General features: G+C 40.5%; 1 protein-coding gene across 3 annotated transcripts; it reads right to left on the bottom strand.

Moving 5' to 3' along the window:
* Positions 1-3,183: 3,183 nt before the first annotated feature.
* prkacaa (protein kinase, cAMP-dependent, catalytic, alpha, genome duplicate a) lies at positions 3,184-24,115 on the bottom strand. Of its 3 annotated transcripts, none has more exons than XM_085404155.1 (10): positions 23,322-24,115; positions 11,746-11,807; positions 10,552-10,680; positions 9,924-10,022; positions 9,732-9,814; positions 9,522-9,648; positions 9,310-9,405; positions 9,024-9,146; positions 7,523-7,687; positions 3,184-6,335 (listed from the first exon to the last, which is right to left on the bottom strand). In XM_085404155.1, exons 1-10 carry the CDS (start codon positions 23,365-23,367, stop codon positions 6,210-6,212), a joined length of 1,056 nt encoding a protein of 351 aa, XP_085260281.1. In that variant the 5' UTR covers positions 23,368-24,115; the 3' UTR covers positions 3,184-6,209. The 3 variants fall into 3 exon arrangements, with proteins under 3 accessions (XP_085260281.1, XP_085260280.1, XP_085260279.1); XM_085404154.1 differs by lacking the exon at positions 23,322-24,115 and adding an exon at positions 20,991-21,659; XM_085404153.1 differs by lacking the exon at positions 23,322-24,115 and adding an exon at positions 15,183-15,596.
* Between the last annotated feature and the right edge of the window lie 87 nt (positions 24,116-24,202).

Genomic DNA, 24,202 nt, shown 5'->3' with positions numbered 1-24,202 from the left:
TGAATATACAAATGATTGTCAATGGTACATTCTCCTTTAGATTTACAGTACAGTGGAGGAGTCTTGAGCTTCCCTTCACGTTTTACCTAATATTTTGCTGGGAAAGTGGTAAAGAGATTAAGCAACTTATTGAAACATGTCCATACTATTTGGTATGACCACCTTTATTTGTCAACAAAGCCCAAACTCTCTTGTAAGTCAGGAATAGTTCTCCAGGCTCCCTGAAGGACATTCAGAGCTCTTCTTTGAATAATGGCTGCCTTCTTGTTCTGTTCTCTGTGCAAATGATCCCACGTTGCTGGCTCTGAGAAGGCCAGCCCAGGACTGACAGTGCCCCATTGTGTATTTTTCTGTCCAGGTATGCTTTTACTGTATTAGCAAGTGCATTTGGGTCATTGTCATGTTGAAATATAAAGCCACTATGCTGACCAGGTGGTATTGCATGGTGGATTAAAGTCTGATGGCACTTTCTGCATTCATAAGAGCCCCCCAACACCTCTGGCTGAAATGCAGTCTCATACCGTGGCAGAGCCTCCATCACGTTTTACAGATGGTTGCAGACACACACTGTTGCACTTCTCCCTTGACCTTAAGTGGATTCATCACTCCTTAAGAGCTTTTGACACTGGTTTTCAGTCCAGTTTTGTGTAAGTTGGCATACCTCAGGATTTTCTCCCCGTTTCCCTTCCGTAAGAATGGCTTCTTGACAGCCACCCTTCCACTGAGACCATTTCTCCTGAGGCTTCAGTGAACAGCAGATGGATCAACTGAAGAGCCAGATCTGTCTCTAAGGTCAGGTCTTTGATGGATTTTTTTCTTATTACTTAAGGATATGACTTTTCAGATATTGTTCATCTGCTGTAGATAGTCTTTTAGGCCTGATACTTCTTCTATTAGCCTCAAATTTAAGACACACGGCTCAGAATTTTGAGATATGCCAAGTTTTCAGCTAGTTGCCCTTTAAGAATCACCCTCTTGGTGCACAAATACTACCTTATGCTCAAACTGTGTTATCTTTGGCATTTTTCATAAATGTAACAAAAAAAAACATGCTTTTGCAATATTGCAACAAGCTGTTAGTAACAAAGTGCCTAAAGACAATTTAAAAAAATGGTTCTTTGCTAAGCTGTCTGTGTAGCCACAACACAGGTTCATCCCTCGAGTTATGTGCATTTTTTAATGCTTGAATGATTCATAGGTCAGTTTGAAGACTCTTTATAAAAAAAAAAAAAAAAAAAAAAAAGTGAAAAAGCAGCCAAAAAGCCAAGAGAACTTTTGCTCAAGAGCACTTCATTGCAATTTGTTAAAGTTTGGCTCTTTGGAAGCAAGATATAAAGAAATGAGGGGTAGCACAGGGCTTTTACACAGTACTGCACCACCACAAAAGCTGTTTCAGTGATTTATAGTTTTTACATTATAGCTTACAGTATATATGTAAACTTACATCTTGGTAAGGTTTTGGGGTCACCAGCTGCTGCCTCATAACGTCAAAGCACCTTGTTAATGTTTCTGCACCATTTCGTGAAAAGATATCCTGATTTGGTGGCGGAGAGCATTGTTAGTTTATTAATCTCCTGTAGGCGTTAAACTAAGTCAGGAGTCTCTCAGCCCATTCAGTGACCCTTTCTGCATTTTAGATAGGGTGGGGTCCTTGTCATCCTGAAAGAAACCACCCCCGTTTCATCATGGGATCACTTAGGACAAATCTGTATTGATTTAAAGTGACCATTAGCCCCTAAGAAGACATCATAGGCTCAAACTATGTCACCCACAGCTTAACAAAGTCACCAGATACCCTCAATGAAAAGGTCAAAGTTTAAGGTTTTTCCATTTAATTAGTCACTCATCTGCATGTTCTCCATATTTACAAATATGCACTAACATTTTTCTTAATGTAATGTGTAATGTAATAACAGATTTACTCCATGGCTTTGTATTTTTTTTAATGGAAATAGTGCATTCATAATGATGGCTCAGGTTTCTAGGCCTTTAATACGTGCAAACATATGCGGACCACTGGCCAAATTGCCCACTTTATTTTACACAGCGAGTCATTCCAATAGTTTTTCATTTGTGATTTGAGGCTTTTGATTTGGAAATTCTGAATCCCTTACTCCTTCGCAGATTGCTTTAATCTTTAAGAAAACTCACAATTTTTTTCTCCCCTCCCTCAGTCAGTGGGAAAAGCTTCAGCTTGAGCTTCTTGAAAAAGTTCCATGGTGGATTATTGTGGCCAATATGCAAGCCATTAAAAACAGAAACGTTATCTGAGGTCCTATTATAAAAACTCAGCATCTGAAGCATGCAGAGCAACATCTGGATAGGCCAGACTTGTATGGAGAACAAAAAGCTCAGCTCTTTGGTCATATTTACTGGAGATACATATATAGATCTATAGATATCTATACATATATATTCAGAGAAAGAGAGAGGGAAGGAATTGCACTGATGAAAAGAACACCTTGGGGCTGGGGATATTGTGCTTTGGGGTGGTGTCACAGGAAACATTGCATGGATAAAAGGGAAGAAAAAAATTTCACTGCCTATCAGCAAATTCAGGATGCAAATGTCATGCGATCGAGCCAAGGAAGTGCAACTGAAAAAGTGGCTGACTTCTGCAAGACGACAGCGATCCACACATGAAACCCAAGCTGAAGCTTTTAACAGCACATGCCCACAAGTACTTTTTATTTCATTAAATAAATCAAAGTGGCAGGAGTGCATTAACATGTGGAGAATTCATTTTTGATGCGCGTTTGCTGCAGGAGTCATATTTATTGGTCTTCAGTTCAAAAATCAACAAAAATATGCAATTCGCCGCAGGGTGCCAAACCCTTTTGCATACAACTGTATGACTTATGCAGATAGATGCAAGTGAGGAGGAGGAAAGAAAGAAAGAGGGGGAAGAAAAAAATAAAAGAGTGCACTATGGTTGGGGTTACATTTGGAAAAGGGGTGCTGGGAGCTGGTTGGTAACTGACACCATACTGTGACAGGATGAACACAACACTGCATTATTCAATTGCGCCTGCTATCCTCTTAAACGATTCACAATAACAGACAGGACGGTGGAAATACAGCATCTGCCATCACCTACCGGCATGTTTATTTGTCTTATCCAGCTGTTACCCTACAACTGCTTTCTGCGAAGTAAAGAGAAAGTTTACATATAACCCAGACATATTAGTCTTAACAAGTAAAACTTTATTGGAATGATACATTTTGCAAAATATTACTTTATGTATATATATTTTTAACATACTCATTGTGTTCTAAGGGTATCTGTCAAGTTCTCCAGAAGAGGGTAAGATAGTTAAGACTGTCGAAGGCAAGGATATACAGTATTGTTTCCCAAAAGGTACAATAGACTACACAATCACTGTACCCAGGTCATGAGGAGAAAGATTAATGTTGTTTTTGCTTTTTTTTTTTTCCTCTCTTTTTCTGAAAATACAATTAGAAAATATGAACGCAAAACATCTCAGATGTAAAAAGTGTTATGTTTGAAAGAAGTGTGTGTGGAAACTTGATGAAAAGAGAAGGCAGACGGGAGAAAAAAAACCTTAAGTAGCACAGAGCAGTTGATAGCTGATAGAAAAGTGACAATACGTCTTGTATTGTAAAGAAAAAACAAAGTGTGATGCTTCGGTGTCTGAAGTGGATCAAGTGGCGTTGCCTTCTACCTGTCGACGGTTTAGTCATCGCTGGGTAGAAAGGCATTACATGTGCCCTCTTCAAAACATTACAGTGTGTATTAAAGGACTCAAATATTTAGCACAAATGAACTGTGTGGCCTGTGCTTCACTGTGTTCAAAAGGCTGGACAGCTTGGTTAGTGAGCAACTTTACTGTTTAGTGTGATGCTCAAACAATTCCCCCGAAAAAAGGTTAACCAGCAACCAGACCGTTAGCTGTGGAAACAGTGCTTTTTCAAACATGTCTAAGGCCCAGAGGGAAGTCTTCTCATTGGGCTGCTTTACCACGTGCAAGAAAAACCAAACCTGCCAACTAAATGTATTAAAAAAAAAAAGAAAAAACCCCACACACATCAGGTTTCCAAACAGCACTGAAACTTCTCCATTTCAAGACATTCTCAAAAAAAGGGGAAAAAAAGAAAGAAAAAAAAAAATCATCCTGCGATTGATCTCAATTGTATTAAGACACTGCCAAAAATGATCACTCAAGCCAACTGAAATCAACTGGAGCCAAAACCCCCCAAAACATTCTAAACATGTCACGTTACACGACTGTATGACAAAGAGCTCGATGCACATCAAACAGTTCACAGAAACTTTTCAGTGAGATGGACAAGGTCTAGCACCTAAGGCCTATGTATGGATGGCAGGTGGGCGACAGCGTTAAGTCCTTCAATGAACCAAAACATTGTGTTCACTCAACAAACCAGCAATAAGATTTGGTCTGCGATTGTCTTGCATCCATGTAAAGAAACTTGGCCAAAAAAAAAAAAAAAAAAAAAAAAAAAAAAAAAAAAGCTTTAGGTTTGCTTCCTTGGTTTTAATTTGTTACAGAGAAAGCTGGAAAAATAAAAGAAACAAAACACTCCCAAACCCAACAGTTCAAAAAAGAAAAAGAAAATTGGTTGGACTGTAAATCTATGAAGGTGTTGCATGTAGGGAGAATTACAAAAAGGGGAGGGGTGGGGCAAAAAGGTCAGGGAAGAGGAGAAGCACAACCCCGGTGACAATTATCTGCAATCTGCTGCCCTACAACTGAATAATGACTCAAACCCAGAAGAACTTTGACGCATTTAACTGGGTCTTGTTCCCAATCCATCTTCCAATAGAGCACTGACTGTCCTTTTTAATGTTAAACATTATTCGTGATCTCAGGTACCTCGGCACGAGCAAAGCACAAAGCTCTGCCGTCTTTCTTTAAAAGTGATATTGTACAAAAATAACATGCACATGTTGTTGAAACCTTTTGCTACTGTTTTGCGTATTAAAATCCACCACCATCAGTCACATACAGGAAACTGCATTTTTCTCAGTTTGCAAATTTGGCAGAATTTATATAATATCTGTTTATTTATAAAATCTTAAAGTCAGTTTCACAGCTATGAGACATAGACATATGTTGAAAAAAGATGGATATTTCATGTTCTCTATCTTATATTTATATATATCAATATACATGTATAAATGTACTATGACTTAAATAAACAATAGTCAGGAGTGTGACCACAATGTTAGCTGCTGCTAAATCACAGCTTTTTAAACCCACCCGTGAGCACTAAATAACACACAAGCACAGAGATCGACATAAAAAGGACAAAATGATCACTGATAGGATTTTTTTTCCTTTTAAAATGCTCTAATAAATTCAGCTAAGAGAAAGACAGACTTAAATGTAGACCTCATGTTTACTTCCCGCGGGTCCCTAAACGAGCAGGACCGCAGTGAAGTTTACTGTGATAAATCATTTTCACTCTGATCAAAGAGGTCGCCGCTGCTTCAGCGGCAAGCAGCAGAGTGCATCAACTACCCAATAATCATGCCACATTGAGCAGACAAAGGCAGGTGCAGAGAGTTTTTCAAGCTTTCAACCAAAACGGGAACGAGGGCCACCGCCACCGTAGCCAAAGCTCTGCACCAACGCTTTTGACACAGTTTTCCAACCAGTTGGCATTATGATAGGCACTGCTGTTGGACTTGGTATTGCTTGGACAGATTCGGGATGGAGAGGTGGAGAGGAGACCGGGGGTGGGGAGGAGACAAGATACAACGATCACTCTTAGAGAAGCTTGAAGAGAGGGCCCGCTCAGGGGGAGGAGGGAAGGAAAAAAAAAAAAAAAAAAGGAGCTTTAGCAGATTCAGTACCTTAACAGAAAAATCAATGCCTCAACCTGCAGAGACTGAAAACATGTCATTTACACCATCAGAAAGAAACAAATCTAGCTGAACAGCCACAACCTATGCCTGTTCTTGTCAAGCCCCTGGCACAAAACACAAGAGGGATAAATAAAGTGTAAAGGTAACAGTTGAGAAACAATCAAAAAGGCAACACTGCTGGTTCTGTTGGATCTTTTATCACTTTGCCTCCGTCTTTCCATTTGGGAGGTGGATTTTACATCGTTTTCCTCATCACATATAAGCAAGTTATCAGTCCACTTTAGTGCTTTCTGTCCTCAGACCCCCTTTAACTTTCTAAATCCCTGCCTCTCTCTCATAATATCACCACCGTGGTTGGTATCTAGAACTCAGCAAACTCCTTTGCACACTTCTCTGTGAAGGAGACTCTGATTTCTTCTTCGTCGTAGTCATCAAAGTTGCTTGTATCACCAGGGCCTTTGCACTTAGGAATAAAGGGAGCTTCCACCTGGAACGCAGATGGGAGACAGACGCACAGACAAAGCGGTTAAAGTGTAACTTCAAATGCATTATTCGATGAAACACTCCTACATTGATATTTGTGATGTTTGTCTGATAATCAATCTGTGAACACCCTGCAGGACCATCAGTGTAATCATGTACTTTCCCAGATGCCCATATTTGAACTTAGGCTGCTTGATTAAGGCAAAAAAAATGCCATAATTCTGGTTATTCAGCACAATTATTCATTCAATTAACATTAATCAGTTATTTGTCTTTTTGCAGGGAATCCACATTAGCTTTAATCAAACTGAAAAACAAATAGAGGTGAGGTGGTGGGGGGGGGACAGGTTCACCTGTCTGTGGTGTCAGGTCTACCTATAAAGGCAGCTGCCCTTAACATACGTTTTATGCAGAGCTATTCAAACTTTGTAAAATCCTTTGACAACTTTAACTGTGAATTAGGAATTAAAAGCTACAACTCAGGAGCTCAAACTTGTATTTGTATTCATATTATACTGACAAAGGCTGAACATGGGTTTTCAAATTAGGCGCAGTGCTTTTGTTTTCTGCAGAATCCACTTTTTGCATGAAGGAAAGGGGAAAGTACTAAAACCTTTGCATATTTTTCCCCATTAACCTCCACTGAAATACCCTCTGTACACAGGCAGAACACAGGGAAATTATCCGCAGTCACAAAACACACCTAAGCTGACCGAAATCTCATTAAAAGCAGTTTCGTTTTTAAGGAAAGAATGTAATAAGGAATTTTCTCCATTCCTTCAATTGTAAATACGAAGAAACACTTATAAACATTAACTGTATATAAAAGATGGGTGTAGCTACCATAGTGACAACCATTGTTTGGAGTATTTTTTTTACGTTGCCATGTCAAGAGGTAGCATCGCTCTAAAGCAGCCCCTGCTTTTTTTTAATATTACTGTAAAAGTCATAATAATGTACAAAATGATCAACCATGTGATTGCCATGTTCTATAAGACATGAAACTAGTGATTGAGACCATAAATTCTCAATCATCTGTCATTTGCCCACAGATTTAAATACAATCGCCACCTATTGGTCATTAGAAAAACAGCTGGTCTGAGGGACTTTTACCCCGACTCCTTTTTTCAGACCCCAGACTATGTTTATATTTATGTTCACATTCCTATTGCATGAAAGCTAACCTCTTACCTTCCTCTGGTAGATGGCAATCCAGTCGGTGGTGGCAAACCACTTGTGGCCCTTGATATCATTGACTCCATTCCTGAGGTTGCCAAAGCGCTTGGTCAGGTCCACTTGCAGCAAATTTCTCAACAGATCTTTCAGGTCTGAGCTGAAGTGGGAAGGAAAGCGAACCTGCAAACCACAGAAAGCAATCAGAGTCTTGTTCGGAGTGTGTTCTCAGGCACGAGGCTGATCATTTTGGGGGAAAATGTCTTATTGTGACTTTTCTGACGTAAGAGTTCAACTTTAGAAAATTAAGCTAATTCAGTTAAAGTTTAACTGAAGTGTAATAACCATTCATGGCTCTATATTCTCATGCAAGGTTGAAATTGTTTTTATATTTGGTTTGGAATAAACTATTCATTCCTTCCTCGTATAATCACTTAAATACACTGCGAGACTCTAGACCTTCAGGTGGAAAATCACACCCACCAACATGTCTACAGAGAAGGCGCTCTAGTGGCCGTTTTCAATTTTCCATGTCATGTGCATTTCTCAAAGCAGATACATTTATATTTTAATCAATCCTCCACGCATAAGAGCTTGCATTTTAGTATGGCCCAAAGTATATACATATATTGATTCTTCTCATTTTGCTAACAAGCATTCTTGCATCCTCTCTCCTCCCCCCCCTCCCTGCTATCATGGAAGATCTAAGAATCATAAATGCACCTTGAAGAAATGAGGAGCCTACTGGAAGAGCAAAAATGCAAGGAAAACCTGATGTATCCTTCTTTTTCTCTCTCTCTTGCTATGAGAAGCAAATGTGATAGAAAGTAATACCAGTAAGGGAAATAAGAAGATGTGTCTAGCATAATGAAAAGCACCCCACTCTCCTGTGCTTAAAACATGCACCTACGGTGTTAATGTACCTACGACTCAATACAGTGCCTAAAAGACTCCTGTGTAGACATAAAGAGCACAGAGACACGGCTTAATTAAATTTGATGGTTCTCTGGTTGTGAGTGGTTGTGTCCATTTGTTTCCACTCTCCTTTGAACCTTCTGCTGCATGAGACATTTGTGTCTAAGGAGTTGCTTCCAGCTAGTTGTTCTTTTGCTTTTCTCACCACTGTTGAGACCATACGTGAAAGTCAGAGATGACATTTGGGAGCTATAAACTACACATTATATTAAACAGTTTTACAGAGGAATCACTTCACGCACGACTTCTTTCTACTGCAGCTCGTGCTCTGCGCTGTCCTGTCTGCATTTGATTTTATGAGTTTTGCGGCGGCTCATAGAGTCGACATTAACTTTTTCTCTTGATTCATAGACAGTATTTCTCAGAAATAATAATTGAAAAGCTAAATGCGTTATTTTATACACTTTTCAAATCATAAAGGCTAAAGGTTCAAATGTAACAGTGTGTATTTGAAGCAGTAATAGGTGGTAAAAATGAGTCCTTAGTTGGGGATAAGTGCACAGTTCTAATGCCTACACAAATTTTTCCAGGTAGCCAAACTCACCTTTCCTGATACAATCTTTTCGTAAATCTGAATAGGCTGGTCTGCAAAGAAGGGTGGGTAACCAGCAGCCATCTCGTATATCAGTACTCCCAAAGCCCACCAGTCCACAGCTTTGTTGTAACCCTGAAGAATACATGAGAAACAAAGGGCATCAAACATGTCCGCTAACAAACACTTCACACTACAATTTTCACAGGAAACAGCAAAAAGAAAGCAGTTTCACAGTCTAAAAGCTGATGAAGCAATTGCTTCCTAAATTTCCCCTGTTAATCTGCTTAACACTTACTTTACTGAGGATGATTTCTGGCGCCAGGTACTCGGGAGTCCCGCAAAGCGTCCAAGTTCGGCCTTTCACCCTTTTTGCAAACCCAAAATCTGTTACCTAAGAAACAGAATAAACAGCCCTTAGCCGCTAGTCGCATACGGGGAGAGCACTTTTAGAGACGCTAAGCAGCAAATGTTGTTGATGATGACTGAATACAAACATGTAACCCATACCTGTATGTAACCTTGCTGGTCAATGAGCAGGTTCTCTGGCTTCAGATCTCGGTAGATGAGATCCAGCGAGTGAAGGTATTCGAAGGTCAGTACAATCTGCGCTGCGTAGAAGCGGGCGTGCGGTTCACTGCAAAAACAACATACGAGGCTCAATACTTAAAGTCTGGGAACAGCACATGGAGGCCTTTCATCAGAGTTAACACAACTCACCTGAATCTACCAATCCTCCTTAAGTGTGAGAACATTTCACCCCCAGGCACGTACTCCATTATCATATACAGATTGCTGTTGTCCTGTAGTGAGATGAGGAAAGACTTACTGACACGTAAAGCATGCACGCATAAACAAGCCGGCCAAATTACTACAGATAAACAACAGAAGTGGAAGGACACAAATGCGTACCTTAAAAGAGTGCTCCAGTCGCACCAGAAATGGAAAGCTGACGGCTTGGAGGATACGCTTCTCATTCAGTGTGTGCTCTATCTGCTTCAGCTTCACTACCTGTGAGGGATCAGGACATAGAAAGGTAAGAAGGCTGTCAAAAAGAAAAACAAATAAACAAACCCCCCCCAAAACAATGATTACATCTCAGGACAGATTTCGATAAATTCAAATAACGCTGTGGAAAAGTAACCAAAAATGCACAGTATGGAAAAGGCCAATCAGAATAGCTGTGAGCAGTGTCGACCCATCGCGTAGTTCCATTTCTACGACGTGCTTGTCAGGCTACCCACAGGGTTTCAGGGGGTTTTGCAGTTATGATGTAGTTATGGTGTGAATTTCCCAAAACTTTGACATGTAAAGCTAGAAAGTGTCTTTTGACACTGGAAAACGTCTAAACTTCAACGTGACCTTCTGGAAATTCCAAAGCCAGTATTTGTAAGAACATATGAGAACAAATGGTTCATACAATCTTGGTATAAATGTTTTTGTACAAGGGATGATATGATACAAGCCAGAGCACCCAATTGAGTCATATTTATTTACTCTCCAATATACTCTTGAATTAGCTTCATCAAAAATACCGTACCTTCTGTTTGTCAAGTATTTTCATGGCGTAATGCTGACCAGACTCTTTGTGTTTCACCAACATGACTCGACCAAACGAGCCCGTGCCTAAAGTCTTCAAACGCTCGAAGTGATCCAACGCCGCAGTTTGCTGGGAGACAGAAGACCATGCCAGTTAGAGAACGATCACAATCTGTTTGTCCTTACAAGCCCCACATAGTTCTTTGCTAAACCTGAACTAAAAGGCCATCCCATATCAGTAACAAGATATTTTACTATGAATCGGACATATCGTCTTTTGTTTGAGGCACACTCATGGTGAACTTCTCTGACAGCATCTAAACATGTCGTGGCTTCGCTGCTGATTAAGTGACCTTGTTAATTTTCCATAAAAGGTGCTACAGTAATCTGAGCACATCTCATTCAACACAAGTCTGAATGCATGCAGTTACATTAAGGGGCAAACACGTGCAGTTGCACTCGCGTGCCTCTGTCTAAGCAGCTCGGTGCGCTACAGAATGCCTTTAAAAGCAATTACATGTTCACATTTAAAACTTAATTTCACCAAATCTCTTCTAATTATATTAAGTTTGAGAAAATTGTCTATGATCTATCTATGCTGGTCCCTCTCTCTTTCTCTCTCTGAGTCAGGGGTGGGTCGTTCGCTGTAGCACCCTGCGCGACACAGAGATCATGCTTCTTCTTAACAATGGCAAAAATGGACATTCAAAAGCGTGGTCGCAGTTCACAAGAGTAGGTTCCACATCGAGTCCTGCAACTAGTCTTAAGGGGAAAAACTGCACATGGCCTGTAGCACTCTCAGACACCGTTTTCGTGTCTGAAAGTAGCCCCGAGGAACATCTGCATAAGCGATCCACGTCTGGATGACAGAATGCCGTCTCCTTAACAGCCTGATAAATCCAGCAGGGTTATATATTCTGCGACTGAAAGTGGCTGTCAACTGTATTATTACACACATGCCCAGCAGAGGGCGAACTGCCCTTAAGAAATGAATGGGCTTTCATTAGTTTAGGGGCAGGCCTATTTCCATGACACTGGCTATCTGAGTAAATGAGCGTAAGAAACATTAATCAAGTCACGATTCATTGTGAAATATACTAACAATACAGTGCCTCAACACAACTAAAACTAAAGCATGCTACAAATAACAGAGTGACACAGTAATGAGGAGAAACTAAATTATGTCTCATCTCACCTGTGCTGGATTCTCCCATTTTTTCAGAAAATCTTCTTTGGCTTTGGCAAGAAACTCCTTCACTGCAAAGAGAAACAAAATTCCCATTCAGAGAGTTTTCACCCAAACCTAACTGAATTTAATAAGACTTTTATAAGGATATTGAAGCACTGGAGAGCAACATAACATGCTTGTGATGACTGGATGTCTGGATTTATCAGCTGCTGCCAGCAAGCAACAATGAAAGAGAACAAGCGAATACGTAGCACATAGTTAAAGTTGTCAAATTTATAAATTTAAAAAAAAAAAATGCTATAGATGACCTTATTCACAGAATAGAGAAAATAATACAACACAGCAATACTTAATAGCAAGACACAAATGAACAACAAAGCCAAATTGAAATAGTAAAGCTTTAAATAAACTGGAGTCTAAACGAACTTCTATTCATTCTAGTCTGTTCTTTTTTTGTTCTTACAACTAAGTGATCAATTTCAAAGAATTCCAGGTTAGTTTCATTAAATCAACATTTCTGCCATCAAAGAACAACTTTGAGGTATCACTTCAGGCTTAGACTAAACAAACTCATCTTTTGAAGCCTCAAACGTCTTTGACTGCACACTGGAGAATAATGGAATAAGTAAAACGATATAAATCTGCATATATTTACAAATTCAATTTGAAAATACTGCTCAAAAGTCTGGGGTCACTTTGAATGTCCTTGGTGAAAAAATCTCATAAAACCTGAAGCTGATGAGAAATCTTGAAAATGATGATTCATGGAAGACTAATGGCAACACAGGCGTAAAGAGACTCATTTTCTGGCACACTACCATCGGGAGTCATGTTTCAAAGAGTCTTTGTTATATAAAACAAGTTTATCATGTTAAAGGTTACGCAGATCACGTCAGCGCTTGAACCCAAGCAATGCAGGACTAAGACTGATATTGCTATCAATATTTAGTGATTTAAAAATCCGGTATATGGATTATATTGACCAATACTTTTTCTTTGACACTTGTTATGTGTAGTTATGTATCTAGCAGTTTACATTCTGTCCCAATCGCCTCATTGTTGTTTGTGGTGTTCCAAATATGTGCTGGCAACCAAACAGCTGCTCTCTGACAGAAACTATGCCACATCAATTCATGTAAAATGGTAAAAGGCCTTTCTCAATTGCTTTTAATATTTTTCGAATGTTCATTTATCTGCCATTAGAAATGCAGAAACGAATAAATTGCTAATACCGAACACTGATAAATCAGTCAGGATGTAGTCAGCAAAGCCGAAATCCGCCTCTGCGTTTGAGTTTGTCAAAACGACATTGAAATAAATTTCTTTGTGTAATAAATTAAAGCTATTCCGTGTGGGACTTCATTTCCAAGACACTTAGTACACGCTTTTGTATGAGGACCTGTCGTCCAAACCCCAGTGCAGTCTTATAGTAGTATTTAATGAAGGAAATAAGCCACTCAGATCAACAGTTTTCAGGGTTTTCCATTAGGTCATAGTACCTGGTACCGGGTACTTTTTTAGTGACTTCTCAGGTGGGGTTCCAAGCAATCCGAGGAGGTACTAAACTGTGACGTCAGATTTCATGCCGCTGACTGGCAGCTCGTTAGTGTCACCCATGAGAGCATCTTGTTTACGAAAGTCAAAAACGCCATTTTTGAAACCCGCCAACGAGGGAAATGGCTACAAAAAAACAAAACAAAAAAAAAAAACAACCCAGTGATCCCCGAGTCTGATGACAAGCCACAGGTATATTCTTGTTATATTCGCCCACCTTTATTGTAGTGTTCGTGTCGCATGTTAGTTACGTCGTGGGATTGTAATGGAAAACCAGTCGATCCGGGTCGAATCGTGGAGAGTCAATCCGAGTAGGTACTAATGGAAAAGGGGCTTTAGTTTAGGACTTAACTGAGAAAGGTAAGTACATCTAGAGAAACAATCAGCTGCACACCGAGTCCTGGCATTTATCCGTTAAGAAAGTCATTTTGTCCTGTTCTCAGGGAGTAGTACACACATTCATATGAAATCTTCAAGGTTTCTTTATCCTGCATTTAACAGGCTGCCTTTATCAGAACAAGAACACTAACAAGTTTTGGTAGAAGCATGTTTATTTTTTGGCTATTTTAGGACTCCAACCAACTAATGACAGTCATAACACTTGCACTCAGCTTAAATGGATGGAGATGACTTTTTTCTTTAATTAAAAAAAAAAAAAGAAGAAGAAAAAGACATTCCTAAGTGGTATACGTTTGAGTGGCATTGTAATCCTGTGGACAGACTGTAACAACTTTACACACACAGTCATATGAAGAAGTTCTTTTCCCCCCTTATCTTTATGGGGTTAATCTCAGTGCTCTGTGGGAACATGTAGATAACCAACCCTTCCTCATTCTTCCTTAGTGTCATTGCACCGTGCACAGCTGCTGAGCTGAAGTGTGCTATTTATACTGTTAGTACTGGAAACAGAATGGTGACAGTTGTAGGCCGACAACTGCTTTAGTAAAATTGAGTCCACTTTTCTGTGTTGCTGTTATTACAAAAACATAAATGAAGTGTGGAGAACGACTCAACGACTTTTAACGATCAGATTATAAGCTTAACAATTTTGACATCTTTTTAAAAGAATTGAATTCAAGCGAAAGCTAATTGATAGCCGTTACCTTAAAATCAATACTAAAACTACAAAAATGTACAAATCTCTTAAAAAAAAAAAAATGTTAAGGCTTAAATGATCATGTGGAATTTCTGTCTGCTTTGGCGATCAATAGAACACAACAGCCTGGGGCACAGTTTAAATTAAGCCAGTCAACTGTCAATAATGAAAGTGCTCGGTCGTTTATTCATCAGCTTTGTGATACGGCTAATGTCCTTTTGGAGTGATGTCTGAATCAGAAAACTGAAAATTAATTATGAAAAACAAACAGCTACCTACTCATAAATGTCTCGTGCAAGCATTTGTGCATCTCTCTCTCTCACACACACAAACACAAACACACACCAAGAGAAAAGCTTAATTCTCATCTAGCAAACATCATTTCCTGCAAATTCTCAAAAGACCAGCAGCTCCAACAATTGGATGGGAGCAACAATGGCAAAGACTAAAGTTCCTATAAACATGTCAGGAGCACTGTGGCTCTCAGAGAGCAATGGAAGCAGAATGGTCACCAGGGAGAAAACATTTCCTGTGAAAGTTGCACAACTTCCACTTCCAAGCAGAAAAAGCCATTACTGGAATAACTTGGAACTGCGCAAAGGAAAGACATGGAAAGAAGTTGCTGGCAGCTATATGGACACAGCAACAGGACTGGTATCAAGGAGTACCAATGGAGATACAGCTGATCAAAATAAATAAATAAATAAATAAATAAATAAATAAATAAATAAATAAATAAATAATTTTTTTTTAAATCCATGTTCTTACTCTCCTGTAGCTCCAAATTTCTTACCATCTGGGAGGACTATGGGTACCTCTGGTGCTGCAGCATCTGCCGAGCGCGACCCCGATTCACTTGAGCGTGAGGATGACTCCCTCTTCCCTGCATGCCTTCTGGAGCTCTTCCTGTCACACATTAGCCCTGCAAAGTCTCCCCTATACTACTTCTTGGCCTCTTCCTCACAGCCACTGACTCATGACCTATCCTCCCCCTCTGACAGCACTCTGGTCAAGTCAGCAGGCCCACACATCCACAAAAACCCAGCCAAAAGTCCCTGCCGGCAGTCTTCAGTCTTTCCTGTGACTTTCACTCTGCTGGAGACCAAGTTCAAAAAGTAGCATCCACCTCCAGTGTGCACTCATAGTATGGAGAACAGTGCTGCTCCCGTTAGACTCGAGCAGATCAATTGGTCCCTTGCTTGGTTTCAATATTTATTCTGTACACAAAGTACTCACTGCTGTTCCCTCTCATGTCTCTCTCTCTCTCACACACACACACACACACACACACACACACACACACACACACACACACACACACACACACACACACACACACACACACTATATTGATCTAAACAGGGGCATAATCATCAGGGGGAGGGGGCATAAAACACTAGCTGGTATATTTATCCAACCCAGAGATGAAGTCCTATGGAAAACTAGGCCTAAGCAAGTACCCTTGAGATGAACTAGACACATCTAGCAGCAGCTAAAACTTTCCCCAATTAGCACAACCAATCAGATGTCACTGATGAAAAACTTTCAGAGATGATCTGGGTGTTTCAGAAACATAAAAAGTGGCACTCTCAGGAGACGCTAGCAAAACAGGAAGGCACAAACCACAGTGAACCCCCCTCCCCCACCCCTGCCCGGGACACACACACACACACACACACACACACACACACACACACACACACACACACACACACACACACACACACACACACCCCCCAAAAGCACCAGAGTCTGTTGTTTAGTGCCAGGGTTGAATTGATCCTCCAAAAATCAATCCCACATCTCTCCCCTGGGCCTCACTGCCCCACTCTGACGCAGGAATAGAGGGGTTATATTAGGGCGAGTTGACCGACATTAAACCGCAACGCGCGTCAAAATCAGGTGTGAGTCTACACCAGGCCTTGTTCAGATAGCATACAAGCCTTTGTGGTGAATAAGAAAGCAGTAAATGAGCAAACAGAGCTGTATGTAAAATGGAAATGAGATCAAATGCTTGTAAAAGGTGAGAACTCGGCTTTTAGCCATGAAATGAAAACAGGGAGGGGACAAATACTGACAAAGTCATGAATGTGGAGTGTTTTACCATCTTAAACAGAGCAGATGTGTTAATTTACTGACCAATTCAGGAGCAAGCGAGCTGACAGCCAGTCATGAAGTGTGGGATCAATCTTATTTTCATGCATGATATACATTTTTGCCAAATACTGCAATATCAGAGAGACAAAACAAAACAAAACAAAAAACATTAACGGACACAAGGAGCACCCTGAAGTGTACTGAGAGGGAAGCTGCAGTAAAGGTACACCCCTAACTCTGACGGTTCTAATCATGAGACGCAAAAACTAATAGAAGCCAACCTAGCCAGGAAGCATAGCAATCTGTTATCAGCAGTGAGGACAGTAAAGACAGATGAAAGTTGAGGAAAATACAGCAGCGATACTCCCAGAGAGGAGAGGAGATGTGCCCGCCGTTTAGAGGTTTTGCAAAAGGAGACTACTTCACATTTTGTCATGTTGCTTCCGTGCTCTGAGATTAACCATGGGTGGAGCTCAGGCAGCTCCTACACACATATAGACAGGAAACTAGGTGAGGCAAAAGCAATGTGTTACCCGAGGCTAATAAGTACTTTCTTTTTCCTGGTTACAGAATGTGTGCCACAAAATCTGGAAAAGTCAGTCAGAGAGGAGTTGGTTTTAAAGCTAGCTCATGTAGCTGCTTACTTTGTTAAAAACAAAACAAAAAAGCAAAAGAGAGTAGCATTAAAAGCATAAAAGGAAGAATTTAAGACTAATAAAGTCAGTACAAGAGGAAATTCTTTGTTTAACATGTGATGTTATTTATATACGCGTTTCATATATTTTTACAGTCCTTATAGGAAGTAGTTAGTGTAAAGGACTAAAAGGACTGGAGTCCTTTGCGTTCTGAACTGTCACCTGACTGTGGTCTTCTGCTTCAAGGTTAAGCGTGTTTAGAGAAGCTCTTCTGCTTACATTGGTTGCAACAAATTGGCTATTTGAGTAAGTGTCATCTTCCCATCAGCTCAAAATGCTGGTCTCCTCTGACCTCTAGCCTCTCAGTAAGGCATTTTCACGCAGAGAACTGCCACTCACTCAATATTTTCTCAATTTTTCATACCACTGTCTGTAAACTCCAAAGATGCCTGTGAAGGAAATCCCAGTATATCAGCAATTTCTGAAATACACCAACATCAACCACCTCGCCAATGTGAAAGTCACTTAAAATCACCTTTCAGCTCTAGCAGATCCTCCTGACCTCAGTCTAAGGCTCTGTTAATGAATTTGCAGGAGGTGGTAATGGCCATGTTTAAACGCCTAATAAATGTATTAATTAATTAATTACCATCTGATCGGTTGATTACATATTTGCCTCAAAAAGCACTTTAACAAGTATGCCCAATAAACTGGCCATTGAGTCTATATAGTTATGCCACCCAGGTATTTTCAAGTACCTTTGCACTCCAATGAATGTCACATGCAGGTAAAATGTCTATAACCATCAGCTTCATTGTGTAATTTCAGCTTGAGAACTGCTGCATATTTCAATCATCCATGGCAGACAAAATTAAGCAAGTGAAAATACCCCACATTTTGAGAACAGGTATAGGAGATTTTGTGATGCATGCATGCTGCTGGATCTCAGGGTTATTTAGCAGCGAGTGTCAGTTTGCCGTGTTATCAGTTTAGTGCTCTAAGCTTGCCTGAGATGTCTGATTGGCTTTCAACACTGAGGTCAACTGATAAGCAGTGCAGGCTTACGACACACACAAAACCCCCCAAACAACTTTAAGCATTACACAAATCAGCTGCATGCAGAGCAGGGGCAGGTCATGAACCCCACAGATATTTATAGACGGAGTTGTACTTGTATTGAGTGCTACCTCATTATATTGTCATAGTCAAAACACACACAAGCACACAAACATCCTGTGTCATAACTGCTTAACTGACCAAGGTTTTGCTCATATTTACAGGACCCACTGATCACCCATTAGCAATTTTTTTTCTTACAACAAAATGCTCACATACTTTAAAAATACATGCAGTTTTTGACCCTTATACTATAAGTTGCAGCAATACCTCTCTTCAAAAGGACTATGCATGACCAGTCATCTGCATGTTTAAATGTTGCAGCCCTTGCAAGTCGCCACCAGAAATACTACTCAGTCAAACATCATCTGATTAATGAAAAGCATTAATGGTTAAAAGATGCTCCCATCATGCCACCCACCCCTAACATGGTCTGCAGCTCAGACAGACGGCTGTGGCCCCTTTCTCTCTCCCTCTCTGTGATGGGAAGTTTTAAACAAGCGAGATGTTAAGTAAGCAGATGACAGCTGCTGAACCAGTGCAGTGCACACTTTGATGTTGGATCTTAATGGTCGTGTATCGGCTGACGCCAGCAAGGAAAAAAGGCTGGTAGTGCAAGGACTGCTAACTAATCTGACTGTGTGTGCGTGTGTGTGTCTCAATGACACAATGTGTCACACATTTCAGCAACATTTACAACGTGATTTGATTGTCGAATGTTGATTTGAAATACATATGCAAAGGTTTAACCGACGTTTAACCTCAACCGTTTGACTGTGCTCGATTTATCTTGCGTTTTCATGCGTCCATGGTTGACTAGTCTGCTTTTTTCTCCTGTTCACGAGACTAGTAAACTACTCGCTACTCAACTTTTCACCCTGCCTCTAATTCTGCTCGTGTTCCTTTAACGCCTTCCCCTCCCCCCTCCACTAAAAATCCAGTCTCCTCTCACTAGTGAGCAGGTCCAGCAAAAATGAGATAACACCGAGCTACGTTTGCTTGCAAGCACGAATCATGACACTTGGCAAAGACGTAAAACATGGGCAAGAGGAAAAGAGACAGGATGAACATTTTTAAAACTGCGAAATAGGGCGTTGGCATTGGCCTTGAGTGTCGAGGACACGCCCTAAGACACTTTTAAGTTCTCCGCACGTGTATTATCTGGGGATGCCAGCTTAGTTTAGGTTGCTCTGTAGCATAAAAGGTACAAAGAAAACAACAATTAAACCCGGTCCTTATTCATAAGTCTCCAATCTGTGTTAAAGATTTTCATAATTTCTGATTTGTTCTCAGTATTATCATTTTGACACAGCCCTGGCTTGTGGACACATCAAAGATAGCATTTTGCATGGCTGACGTTAAGAGAGTTTTTTCCTATTGTTATCGGGACACTGCCATCGTAAGTGAATTACAAAGCATAAAGTTAAATCATAAATCAGTTTCTTAGACAATGCAACAATTATGATTTTACTCTTGGCGATCTGTGTTGAGTAAAGTACTCAATAAAATAGCGATAGTACAAATCAAAATCCATTTGATTTTATACAGCAAAGTGTACACAATTTGAACACAATCACTTGGGATAAGATTTAAGATCAAGAATATTTGGGGGGGGTTTTGTTTTGTTTTTTAGATGGATGCTGAAAGTGATTGTGCTTTAAAAATGGGCATGAAATCACTTAAAACCCATCTAGGCAACATAGGTTTAAAAGAAAAAAAACTTCCAAAGCTGATGCACTTATGACACTCTGGATGTCATGTAAAGTAACTTTCACAAAGCCGTTATGTAAATATGTTGCAGGGTGATGTTATTAAGTTACAAAAAAGAAGAAAAAAAAAAAAGACTGAACTGGCCAATAAGGCTTTTTGCCAGTTCAGAAGCAGCATGTTTTTCCTAGTGAGAGGGAATAAGATAAGATAACCTTTATTAGTCCCACACGTGGGAAATTTGTTTTGTCACAGCAGGAAGTGGACAGTGCAAAAGTTATGACGCAAAAATTAGAATAAAATAAGAATAAATACAGTACACAGCTGTACAGAATAGAATAAAATAATATACTATATACAGTAGAATAAAATAGAATAAAAATATACAATAAGATAAAAATAGAATACGAATGCTATATACAACTGAGTAAAAATACAACGATGCCAGAAAAGATTATTGCACTTAGTGTTATTGCACATGTGTGGATGTGTGTAACTGCCTTATAAGTAGACTTGGCTGAGTTTTTTTTTGTTCATGCACAAAAAACAACAACAACCTTTAAACCACACTAACGCAAAGCGAACGTTTTGCAAAGCCCAATGAGAGCACTTTAAGTGTGAAGGTACAGAAAAATGTCTTAAACTAGAGTCAGGAGGACAGTGACAAAAGCATAAGAAAGTCAAAGAATAAAAAAAAAAAAAAAGTTTATGTTGTGTAGTTTTAGCCTGAGTGTTTTGCTGTGCAGCACAGTGCACAGAGAACTGCCCCCCTTTTCACTGTAACTATAAAAAAAACAAGTGGTAACTGAGCAGACACAAATATCAGGGTGCTCTGCTCTGCGGATGTATTTTTATACATGAACGTTAGACACTCAATCGCCCAGTTCAAGAGATTAATTTAGTGCAACATTATCGAGAAAACACAGCTTGGTTATCTGTCAGACGTTTCCCCTCTGCCTGTGAAGGACTAAGCTAAAGGGACATAGCATGAGCTACAGCTCCACCCCTAACCCACGCTACTGCCCAGCTCCAGAATAAAAACTCACTCCAGTTGCAAGCCTCTAGCTCCTCCTGTGGTCGGTCATGTCTGCCTTCTCCACTGCCTATGTCCCCTAGACAGGGTCCAGCTCGATGAAACAGCCTTCCTGCCAGCTTGTGAATTACAGACATCACACAATGCTGGAGGGAAGCCAGCTGATGTCCCGTGTAGACTTTTAAAAACTGCTGTACGTCCCGATATTTTACCAAGGAGGAATTCCACAAAAATGCTCAACTAACGTCGTCTTAAAGGCCCAAACTTTAAGCTATCCTTGTATGGCTGTTTAGTCTATAGAGCAGAAGAGGCGATGACCAACTGTGCAGAGCCTGGGCTGGAACTTCCTTGCTCCTTCACTTCCTACTGCTGTTCACTTGTCTGTCCGCCCTGCTTCTTCCTGTGGGTCAGCTCTGCACAGCAGTTCAGTGTCTCACTTGCCTGCCCAGCCTGGAAAGTTCGGGCGCGACACGTGTTAAACACCTGGACCAGCTCTCAACACTGTCCTTCCATTTTACGTAGGAAACAAAGGCGGCTGCCATGTTGCCCTTAATCTCTAGCTGCTCTGTGGAAAATGATGCTTCTGGGTGTGGCCTTTCAACCCCTTGCCTGCACCTGTCTCTGTAGATCAGACTGATAAAGATGTGAAGTATGACAAAGTATGAAAAGACCTTCCGGCAGCACTGCCTCCTCTGTCAATGTTTTTAACCTACTAATCCGTCAGTTTCCTTTACGTCTACAACCCTGAGGAAAAAAAATTAAAAATCTTTGAGCCAGGGCTCTTGAAAGCCTTGGCCTTGTTACATGGGTAACAGTACAGTAGAGAGCCTAGAGGCCATTCTTCACACTTACTCTCTACCAGCAGCAAGGAGCTGACATTCATTTAACAGGTACCCGTTCAGACTTTGCACACTTGAGCGTCATTTATGGTGTTATGGAAACATAAACCAGTGTCCTCTCAAAACTTTTCTGCAACCCTGTGATCCAGACTATTAAAAAGGAACTTCAAATGTTTTGACTGAGTTATTTTCATAAGAAATTAAGTCGTTTTTAAAAATACTTATTATTGTATATGATTAACATTTCTTTGGGGGTTTTTAATTCTACTTTTGTTGAAGAACTTTTTTATAAAAACAACAACAACAACAACAACAAATATATACTAGAAAAAAACAAACAAATAAGATGGTCCAAGATCACCTCTTTCTCCACATTACACAGACTCCGTGACGCATACAAGTGCCCTTGTTCTAAATGCCGCTCATCACATGTTGTTCAAGAGACTCCTCAACTCCCAACTTTGTGCCTGCAGACAAATTGCCCTCATGCATCATATGACCCTGTCCTGGTGGCATTATTTTCCTCCCTCCACTGATAACAGTTATTTTTGCTCTATGAGAGTCACTGCATTAAGATCTCACTCATCACTTAATGTAAACATCCTAATGTAAACATAACCTCCTAAGACCCGAACTCTTCCACGGCATGCATTTTTAATTTCTCTTTGATATTTGGGCATTTTTTTAACCTTATTTTTGTTTTTAAGAAAAATAAGAGCCATATATGAGGATATTCATTTAAAAATTTGATACAACAGTAGCAGTATAATGTACTTGTAAGTGGATATCAGGCCCATGTAGAGCAAAATTGAGTATTTTGGTCTAAATAACCAAAAATATTATGTCCACATATGTGAACGACAGGTCCTAGGAGGTTAATGTAAACATCCAAAGTAGTATGTGCATCTCTCCTCTGGCTTCAAAAACAGAGAAGAAAGTTTTATTTTTCTGAAGCGATTCTAAGAAGTGCACAAGAAAGCAGCTGCACAGTGGGCTTTGTGTTTGCGGTGTTATCGTCGGCTTTCATGACCTGATGTGAAGACCTAAAAAACACAAACCGCAAGGAAACCTATGACTGTTGTATGAGGCCAATTGTTGTCATCCTCACTGGTAACTCTGAATATAACCTCGGGCTCGCAGTCACGAGCTTTCCCACAGGATGAGCAGAGAAAATGAATAACATCCCCTGCTGTTCCGATGAGTTGACCGTGGCCTCACAGTAAAACAACTTTGGCTGAAAGTGTATGACAGTGTATGAGGTGAATGACCACGGGTGGGTGTCCTTCGTGGGTCTAGGTTGACAAACACTTCTTCATATTAGAGAAAATCCGTTGCAGCATTTTAATGTGGTCTCATTATGGATGCACAGTACAGATGCTAGGTTGTATACTCCATATGTACCTGTCATTATGGGAAACAGGAAATGACTATAGCAAAACGATCTAAGGGGCAGACGGCATGATCGGGCTAGCTGCTTCAACTTAGAGGTAAAGGGTACAACTCACCGCTCTCCATCTCATTGCCCTTCTTTGCTGTGGGCGTGTTGCCCATGATGGCAGGCTGATGGTGGAGTCCCTTGGCTCGGAATCAGTTTTCCTTTGCGAGTCACTGAGTATTGTTACACCGTTAACGCAAGTCACTGGACTCAATGAAGCTGACAGCTAGCTACTAGCTGACAGCTATCATTATTGACTAAATGTAAATGTAGATCAAAGCAGTACTCTTCCGTTGTGACTTCAGGGAAACTCAGAAGACTGCCCCAAGCGTTAGCCGCTTTAAGTTAGCTCAGCCTAGCGCGTTAGCTCGCAGAGATAGCCAGCGGATGTCAGCTTGGTAGCGTTAGCTCGTCGATTTCTCCAGCAAGCACGGACAAATCAACTTGTCAATTAGTTGTTATTTATTTCCACAGACGGCTTGGTTTTGTACCAAAAAAAAAAAAAAAAACCTCAAGTCCGGGCACAGATCGTCGAAAGCCACTTCCGTCTGTCTAACTAGCAAGCTAAAGTTAGCTTCTGAGCGTTCCTCGCAGTCTGGCCTTAACTAACCAGGTACTCTCTCAGTGTATGCAGGCCTTCTCACTTGAGACCTTTTTAAAAAAAAATGTCCAGTATAGTCGGGGTTTTTTTTAACAATGGCGCTTATCCCACTTGATTTCTCCTCATTCGTTTCCAAAGAAGCCGTCAAGTGCAATGGTTTCCTGGGACCGACCACCTGATAGTCGATTCCTCAGATCAACAGACCCCTTCCATTAATCTTCAGACCGCAAGGGAAACTCCAGTCATCCATCCACCCAGGCCCGCCTTCGCCTGCCTCTGAGTGGCCCCGCGCACAGACAATTACGTGCGAGGCGTAGCTATTCGAGCGCTCATTGGATCAGCATCTACAC

The sequence above is a fragment of the Rhamphochromis longiceps genome, linkage group LG4 (genome assembly GCF_057381845.1).
Source record: "Rhamphochromis longiceps isolate RC_006_pf linkage group LG4, R_longiceps_female_GT1.1, whole genome shotgun sequence".
Classification (NCBI taxonomy): domain Eukaryota; kingdom Metazoa; phylum Chordata; class Actinopteri; order Cichliformes; family Cichlidae; genus Rhamphochromis; species Rhamphochromis longiceps.
Note: the sequence above shows the minus strand (reverse complement) of the source record. Positions and strands in the feature narration are given on the sequence as shown.

Bases quoted from the DNA above. Each gene is read 5' to 3' on its own strand.
- prkacaa (XM_085404154.1), bottom strand. From the start codon at position 21,114: ATGTCTGTAATTCACAAGCTGGCAGGAAGGCTGTTTCATCGAGCTGGA. The intron at 10,681-11,745 runs GTGAGATGAGAC...TCTGTCTCCCAG, and splicing joins AATGGGAGAATCCAGCACAG to CAAACTGCGGCGTTGGATCA. The intron at 9,147-9,309 runs GTAAGTGTTAAG...TGTATTCTTCAG, and splicing joins CAGAAATCATCCTCAGTAAA to GGTTACAACAAAGCTGTGGA.